General features: G+C 42.3%; 1 protein-coding gene across 2 annotated transcripts in view; it reads right to left on the reverse strand.

Annotated features, from left to right (window-relative positions):
• Positions 1-9,128, reverse strand: part of RGPD4 (RANBP2 like and GRIP domain containing 4) — a 55,857-nt gene extending 46,729 nt beyond the window's left edge. For both annotated transcript variants that reach the window (XM_007456813.1, XM_007456812.1), the window contains exons 1-4: positions 9,057-9,128; positions 4,272-4,339; positions 2,871-2,982; positions 2,190-2,342 (exon numbers count right to left, since the gene is read on the reverse strand). In XM_007456813.1, the coding sequence (XP_007456875.1) occupies positions 2,190-2,342; positions 2,871-2,982; positions 4,272-4,339; positions 9,057-9,128 (405 nt within the window). The remainder of the gene's footprint in view (positions 1-2,189; positions 2,343-2,870; positions 2,983-4,271; positions 4,340-9,056) is intronic.
• Positions 9,129-9,313: the final 185 nt, after the last annotated feature.

The raw sequence follows: 9,313 nt of genomic DNA on the forward strand, positions 1-9,313 counted from the left end.
GGGAGAGGCCACAGCAGTGAGAGGCCCGTGTACCACACACACACACACACACACACACACACACACACAAAAAAAAACACAAAAAAGAGTCATTAAAGGAAATCAGGATGCTTTAGAAACATTTAACTTCGGTTATACTGCAAGAAAAATAATCCCCTCCCATTTATACATGGTCCATAATGTCACAATGGAATGGACTGTCATGGCCAATAAGGAAATTATGTTTGAGGCACAAAACAAAGATAATAAGGTAAAGAAATCTACACACTGAAACCTAACATTTTAGATTTTTTTTTCTTTTCTTTTTTTGCAGTATGCGGGCCTCTCACTGTTGGGGCCTCTCCTGTTGCGGAGCACTGGCTCAGCAGCCATGGCTCACAGGCCTAGTCACTCCGCAGCATGTGGGATCTTCCTGGACTGGGGCACGAACCCGTGTCCCCTGCATCGGCAGATGGACTCTCAACCACTGCGCCACCAGGGAAGCCCCTAGATTAATATTTAAAATCCAGGTGCTTATCACAGGGAGAAAAACTTAATGTTACTAGTATTTATCTCTAGGGATTTTTAAAACACTTTTGATTTAAAAATCTGTGCACAATTGCTCATACCAGATTTCTAATAGCTAAAAATTGGAAACAACGGAAATTTCCCTCAAAAGTAAATGGTTAAACTGTGGAACACACCCATGTGACGAAATACTACTCAGCAATAAAAGGAAGGAACCAACCACTGACTGATACACACAACCTGAATGGGTCTCAAGGGCACTGTACAGAATGAAAAAAGACAACCTCAAAAGGTCACCCGATGCCTGATTCTATTTATACAACATTCTTAAATTACAAAATTATAAAGACAGAGAACAAATTCACAGTTGGAAGAGGTTAAGGACGATGGGAAGGAGAGGTGGATGTGACCACAGAAGGGCAAGCATGAAAGACGCCCTGTAGTGATGGGGCAGTTCTGTCTCTTGACTGCAGTGCTGGTTACGCAAATCTACACACATGATGAGATGAACAAGAACTGAACACACACTGCACCAATGCCAAAATCCTGGTGTGATATTGTATTATAGTTACATTAAGAGGTAACCACTGGGGAGAGCTGGATGAAGTAAACTCAGGGCCTCTCTGTGCAATCTTTACAACTCCCTGAGAAAAATCTATAATTATTTCAAAATAAAAAAGTTTAAAAAATTCTATCGGAAACATGTATAAGTCAGGATAGAGGGGGTCCTGTTAAAAACAATGTACACTGGGACTTCCCTGGCGGTCCAGTGGTTAGGACTCAGCACTCTCAATGCCAGGGCCCGGGGTTCGATCTCTGGTCGGGGAACTTAAGATCCTACAAGCCACCCAATATATTGGTTACAACCCAACATACACTTAAAATTCTGTTTGCCTAGTATATCTGGAAAGACGTTCTCCAAAAGAGTCACTTAGTAAACTATATTTTACTCAGTCAAGAATAACAAGCAGAATGAGTTAATATATTAGCAACAAGTTTCTATAATTTTTAGAAATAACCTGTAACATGCTAGAGAAACTGTCTTTTAACTTTTGCTTGAAAACCTCACTATCCCGTAACACAGTCCTTTCCAAATTTAGATAACAGTTCTTTAAAAACTCTGTAACTCTGAACTGTCACCCTATGGGTAATTTTCACCCAATGAAGCAAAAATTTCATATCAGATAAAAGTCAGTTTAATTTTAGCTCCACCATCTAGCTAACAAACCGTAAAATCCCTAAAATATTAATCATTCCAAAGGGTAAATGAGATGCCATGTGTGAAGCAAACTCGTACCTAATGAAAAAGCATATTGTGATAATGTACATACTGTGAAATGGCTTCCACAATAAGTCAACGTCCAACACCTCACCCAGCTACAAATTACTTTTTCTTGTGATGAAAACTTTTAAGACCCACTCTCAGCACCTTTCAAATGCACACAGTGCAGGACTGTTCCCTATAGTCACAAGCTGTACTTCACATCCCCAGAACTTATCTTCTAACTGAAGGTTTGTACCCCTGTGACCCCGTTCACCCATTTCCCACACTCCCCATCCACACACACACCGGTTTAAAGGTTACTACTGAAATCATTTAAACTCCAAATATTAGAAATAGCTGTATCTTAAGTTTTCCCCAACTGCTTTTATTATATGCTTTCTTTTGCCTAATTTTTTACCTTTAGTTTATAAATTGCAGGACTTCCTGGAAAAAGTTTAGCTGCTCTTTCAACCCAGTATTTAGCTCTTCCATCACTAACATCATTTTTACAGAGCAATTCTGCAATCTTCAACACAAGATCTTTTTGTGTTGGGTTTAATTCCACTGAACGCTGATATCAAAAAAGAAAGAAGAAATTAGTAGGAGTCCTAAAGTCCATACACTCATACACAAAAATTAAAAATTTATCAAGTGACTCTATTAAAACTCTATTTCTAAATGACAGCATGTTATTTCAAGGCTGTTAAAGTTTCTGCAAGTAAAAAAAAAAAGTGTCTGCAAGTTTTCTGAAGATGAATTCAAAAAAATTATCTTTTTATTTGGTAAACGCAAAAAAGAAAAGGAAGGGAGGGAGGGAACCATACACATAAGAACAGCATTTCTGATCATGGTAAACTTGAAATTTATAGGTGTTAATCTTCTTTTACAATTGCTAATCTCTTAATGATAAAATACAGCATTCTTTGGGCTAAGTACTTCAAAATCTGTTTCAAGCTGTTTCACTTAATAGTACAATGATACCAGTGCTTGTTTTCAAGACATCCATAAAATACATTTGAATTATTTATTACATAAATTAACCTGGTCATTATGTGTGTTTGGCTATGCGAAGGCTATGTTTTAATCTTATATAGTTTACCTTATAACATTCAACTGCTTTCTCTATGTTTTCCTCCACTTCATAAAGAAGGCCGAGAAATCTGTGAGCTTTGGGATCCCTTTCTTGTACATTAATGTATGTAGATATATATCTGTTTAAAAATAATAATAATACAAAAACAATCTTTAAATTATCACATTTAGAACTGCATTTAACTGCTGAGAGAATATCTTAAGCCAAGCAACCACTAAACTAATTTATATTGTTATTCTAATTCTTGACTACCACTATTTAAAGTAGAATATGCAGATAACTGAAAAGCATCCACAGATAGAAATAACACTTAAACACAAACACATGTACAAAGTTGACAACATACTCATTTTACCATTAAATGGTACATTTACCAAATTTTTTTTTCTAGTGCTACCCATTCTTAAGAAATGAACACATAAATTACTTTTTTTTCTATTATTACACTTTGGGAATAGCACTAAGTTTTGCACAGACATTAGAAAGTGATTACAATAAATCTTTAAACTATCATAATGCAAAACACTAAAGAGCAACAATTTCCAAATAACAACTAAGAGAACGTATTCACCTTTGAAACAAGAAAATAACATCTAACAAGACTGTACCCAGCTAAAACAGCACAGAAGAAAAATCACTCACTACACCACCAAATGCCGGTGACTTCCATTCCTTAACTCAAGTGACAACTAAAAATAAGCATATTCTAGGTCCAGTGAATGTTATCACAGGAGATATTAGACCAAAGATCAACACTGGAGGAAAAAGTGTCATATTAATAAGGAACAGGGTTAACAGGCCCAATGCTGCCAGTTAAATAAAGGCGCTAACACTTTCCTTATCAGAATTTTCATCTTCCCATGAATGCCTTTAATAGCCTACCTCCCTCAGAATTTCCAGCTTTAAGTCACTATAAATCAGGAAATCAGACCACCAAGCTTCTTGGCTCTATGGTGAGACAAAGCCTCACAGGATCACCTATCCAGTCAATTAAAGATCTTTTACACAAGCTATTCTCCTGCCCAGGAATTAGTTTAATTTTGTATTCATTGCCATTTTTTTCCAGCTGATAAAAGTAGCAGATACCTAACCAGGAAGAAATTAAGATATAGGCATGGTTCTCTTTTATTCTAACCCAGGACAATCTTTAGCAAAAATTTAATGCCAAACGATTTCTTGCCCTGGGTGTAAATAAGCAGCAGGCATGCAGAAAGTATCATTCTAGACTCAACCTGCAGATGGAATCCAGACTAGTTCTTATCACCAATCTGAGTGACGAATCCCTTATTTCCAGAACATACTTAGGAAGAACTGCTAAAAAACGTGTATTTATCCATTTCAAAGAAGAACATGAGGTTAAAACACCGGTTTTAGAAAATTAAGGCATGTTTACAGTTTGGTACTTACTTTTTAGCAAGATCATATTCTTTAGCTTCGTAATACAGCTTTGCAAAATAGAATCCTTTCATTGACTTCTAAAAAAAATTAAGAACTCTTTTATTTACCATATTTTGAATTCTGCATATTTTTCACAAGAGCTAAAATCTGTCCTAGCAAGGTTAATATTAATATATTTGATTTTTGTTCACTTAAAAGATTTTTTAAAAATTGCCTGTAGAAATGCACATGTTCTAAAAGTCCTGAGTCCATGTTTTCTAATTTTCATGAAACAAAAAAATAAATTTAAGAACATCAAGACAAGATGACATCAGAAATTAAGAATTTATATCAGCGAGAAACCTTAGAAACAGTGTGGTGCCCCTCTCTCACTTTACAGATAAGTAAACAGACAGAAGCCCACTTTTCTAGGGGAGGAGAGGTACACGACAGACTTCACTTCTCCTGCCGTGTGTAAGCCTTTATGCGGAGAGCACCAAGGTACTTCAGACCCATTAAGGCACTGGGGATTCCCTGGTCCAGTTACTGACCGCTCCACAGATCATTATTCTACACTCAAGGAGCTAAAGAGGCAGAAATAAAAATTGAACTCTTCTGGTAATAATCCAAGTCCACACCCTGGCTCTTTTATTTCTATAAGCTCCAAAGTCCAGCCTGCTAAGACACACCAGATGATGTTACACACATGTGACAGAAGTACACAGCCATCAAGCATCTTATTTTTGAAAGCTATATAAGGACACAGAAAAACAAAAATCAACATATACTAAGTGAAAAAGCAGCCTACAAAGCAATGTTTTCTTTTATTGATTTTATTCCTAAAAATACAGGTGTTAGATTTGTTCACTGTGCCTGCTATTCACCAGGCACCATTCTGGGCACTGGGGAATGGGCAGGAAATTAAGTCTCTGTCTTCATGCACGAAGGCTGCAGTTCAGGAAGGGTGACGAGCACAGAGGCAGGAGACAGTGCTATTTTACAGTATTTCACCAACTATGTACAGTGCCCTGTATTTTCACAAGGCTACAATCAGATTCAGCCCATGAAGCACAGGCACCCTAACGCTGTGCCTGTCCAACTGGCAGAGCCCCAGGAGTCAGTCCTAAGTCCTCTTCCCTCTCAAAGCATCTCATCTGGGATACATAATCCATCTCACCCATGACTACGCTGACTCTCAAATGTGTATCTCTGGCTCTCAGCTCTCCTGAGCTCTAAACTTATGTGTAAAATATTAAGACCTGTCAGTTCTACCTTCTGTGCTACCCCAATCCATCCATTTTTCTACATCTCTACTGCTACTACCGAACTACAAGCCTGCTGTGATCTCTCTCTGGGACTCTCTACCAAAACGACTAATTCCTTCCTGTTTCCCTCCCAAAATTAATTCGCCAAAACATAAGACAAACCACACTGTGCCTTTCTTTAAAATTTTAAATCCTTTTATGGCTTTCATTACATTTTGAAAATACCCATATTTCTCACCAAAGACTAGCATGACACGGCACCGGCCCAGCTCTACAACTTTACTTCATCTGCCCCTTGCATCTACGGTCTAGCCTGTGACTAAAACCAGAATGCATCTCTCCAACTGGGGCAGCCGTGAGCAGTCTCACTGCTTAATTTAAACACAGGCAACTGTAGGTATTGATGTGATGTGATTTCTGCCCAGTACATTCAATGTCAGAGTAAAGAAATTCAATGAAGGCAAATAAACAGCAGAGTAACTATGAGTCTCTTAAGGTAGTCAGATGCCTTATCATCTAATTAGAGAAGTACGAATTAACGACCAAGATTCTCACTAACCTAGTCAAACAACAGCTAAGGGGCAATGACTTGAGAGGATCAGCTGACAAGGAGGACCATGTTAAGCATGACTCACGTCTGGCACATAAACGGATATGAAAAGTAGAGTGAGTGGAAAGCCCTCAGTGCCACTCACCTCCCTCCCCTCTACACCCTGGGGAGGCAGAGCTGGGTCCAGTACGCCTGCCAAAAGCATAACACAAGTATATCCATCACATTAAAAGTGCAAAAGAAATAAACCACAAGATCATCTCAAATGCCACCAAAAGAAAAAAAGCATGTGACAATATCCAACAGCCGGGCTTCCCTGGTGGCACAGTGGATAAGAATCCACCTGCCAACGCAGGGGACATGGGTTTGAGCCCTGGTCCGGGAAGATCCCACATGCCGCAGAGCAAATAGGCCCGTGCGCCACAACTGCTGAGCCTGTGCTCTAGAGTCCGCGAGCCACAACTACTGAGCCCGCGCTCCGCAACAAGAGAAGCCACCGCAATGAGAAGCCCACGTACCGCAACAAAGAGTAGCCCCCGGTCGCTGCAACTAGAGAAAGCCCGCACGCAACAACAAAGACCCAATGCAGCCAAAAATAAATTAATTATTTTTTTTTAAAAAAAGGAATACATCATAGGAAACAAAACCAACCAAAAAAATAGAGCAATTATTATTTACTCTAGGAAAAATAAAACTACACAATAAAGGTGACTTGAATGCAAAAATATTTACCTTCCCGTAATTATATAAACACTAGATATTTAACTAAAATTTACAAGAACAGAACTGAAAAAAGGAGGGGAAACGTAAATACATCTGTGGACTGGTCTGGAGGAAAGGTGAAAGCCAGTAGAAAGTGTCTAAAATGAGGAAAAGGAGATAAAGAAATAAAAGTACAGTCGACCCTTGAACAAAGCAAGGGTTAGGGGCACTGACCCTCTACCCAGTTCAAGATCCACATATACACACAGTCGACCCTCTGTATACACACTCGGTTCCTCCATACCCAAGTTTCCACATCCTCAGATTCAACCAACCATGGATCGCATAGTACTCTAGTGCATATTTATTGAAAATAAACCCACATTTAAGTGGACCTGTGCTGTTCAAACCCATGTTGTTCAAGGGTCAACTGTACATATGTATGTTATTCAGAAGTATGAAATACAGATGTTACGGGTAGAACAAACACCTAAGAGCTGTCAAGTTGCCTCTAAGGAGCAGGAAATCAGGGGTGTGGAATAAAAAGCCAACTATACAGAAAACTAGGAAAACTAAATAGAAGCCATCTGGAAAAAAAAATTAAAGAAACGTTAAGTGACATTTTCAACAAGAACAAAAACAGATGTGAAGGAGTAGAAAATGGCAGAACAAAAGATGAGGTGAACAAATGAAAGCACAGTGGAAGCCTGGGAAGACGGGAGACTATGGACCCATCCCGGCACCTAGAACCTGGACATCCTAGAAAGCCTGGTCTGTTCACATATGGCCAGTCTCTGCCAAACTGGGTACCAAGCGGATACTAATCTCTTCCTACTCTTCACAGCTGCTGTCTCTGCTCACTCCACCATCTCCCTCCCAACCTGTCCACAGCACCCTGTTTTGTCATTTCACTGGGACCCAAGTTTACAGAATTACTGTCACGTGTTCCAAAGTTATGCACTTGCTAGTCGATATTCCACTGAAGGCCACAGGTTCTAAAATCAGTGATTTCTCCTTGTCTGAAGAAAAACATCTGCTTAAAATACTCTTTATAAATGTAAAAGAGGTGACAGTAATAACCAATCCTTAAAGTTTTGTCCCCACCCTTATTTATTTGACAGAAAAGTTCCTTAGTTCAAAGAACATTCTAACTCCTGTCTAGACAGTGGTTCTTACTCTTTTGAGAGCCTGGGTTCCCACTTAGAATTTCATAAAAGCTCTCAACTTGCTTTAGAAAAAAAAGTTACACCGGTTTCAGGGGTACAGAAACGTTCAGTGAGGTTCTGGTACCACATCTGTATTCATGAGTAGGCCAGCAGTTGGGAATTACAATCTGTATGTAGGCACCTGGTCCCCTCCTCCCGAGGGATGGGCTGTCCGCCACTCCACTGGTCCTAAAAGAAACTAAACCACACCCACTGCCAAAATCCTGGGGAGCCACCTGTCTCCCCAGGACAAGTATCTTTCATCTCTCCAGGTCTCGATATCCACAGGGTCGTTGGCAGTAACACAACATACACCTAGTATGTGGTTAAAGAAACAATTACGGTGCCATTATATTCGTGACTGTCACTCGGTTTTCGGTTTTTAACTTCCTCATGCATCTTTATTCGCATAAGCCCCGGCCCAGAACACCCTGAACGACCGTCCCTTTAACAGCCACATCTGAGGGCTCACCAAACGCGCCGAGCACTGCCCTCAATGTTTAACAAAGACCCTCCTAAAACTCCTGTCAATACCCTAACGCCGCCCTACTAATGCAGTAAGCTACACTGACCTCAAACCCCACAGCGTGTGCATGGCAGAGCTGCGATTCGACCCCGGACAGCGACCAGGGATCCGACCAGCGACTGTCGGATCCACGGTGCACCCAGCTCGCTATCTGCCTCCAAGGAGGAAAAGGACCCCGAGAAGCGTCGCCGGAAGGCCACAAAATCTGCCCCAGACACAAGGCCCGGGAGGAAATTCAGACCCCACCAAGGCTCCGCTGAAAAACAAAATGCCGGTAAAAGCAGCTATGAGGGGCGGCGGGGTGTGAGGGGCGGCAGGGCGGCCGGGCCTCGGCGCGGAGCCCGGGCCGTGGGCGCAGCGGGGCCGCCTCCCCGGCCGCCCGGGCGCCGGGGACGAAGAGGAGAGGAAGTGGAGGAGGAAAAAAAAAGGAGAAGGAAGAGAAAGCGCCAACGCCCGCCGGCCGCCCCGCCGCCTCCCCGCCCCCGGGCCGCCGGCCGCGCCTCAGCGCGAACCATGGCGCCGCCGCCCGCGGGCCCGCCTGGAGGCCGCGCGCCCCGGCCCGCTCACCTCCCGGAGAGACGGGGCGGAGCCCTGCACCGAGGCGATATACCGCTCCACGTCGGCCTTGTTGCGCCTCATAGCGCCGCCGACCAGGGTTCGCGCGCGGGACGCCAGCGCCTAGGCCGCAGCGGCCGCAGTCTCGGGAGCGCGGCGCCCAAAGGTCCGTGACGCAGCGCCGTCGCCGGCGAGAGGCCGACGCGCCTGCGAGTGTGCGTGCGTGCGTGTCGCGTCAGCCCTGTGCGCCGCGCAGGCCCGCGGGCGCC

The sequence above is a fragment of the Lipotes vexillifer genome, unplaced genomic scaffold (assembly GCF_000442215.2).
Source record: "Lipotes vexillifer unplaced genomic scaffold, Lipotes_vexillifer_v1.1 scaffold777, whole genome shotgun sequence".
In the NCBI taxonomy this organism is placed as follows: domain Eukaryota; kingdom Metazoa; phylum Chordata; class Mammalia; order Artiodactyla; family Lipotidae; genus Lipotes; species Lipotes vexillifer.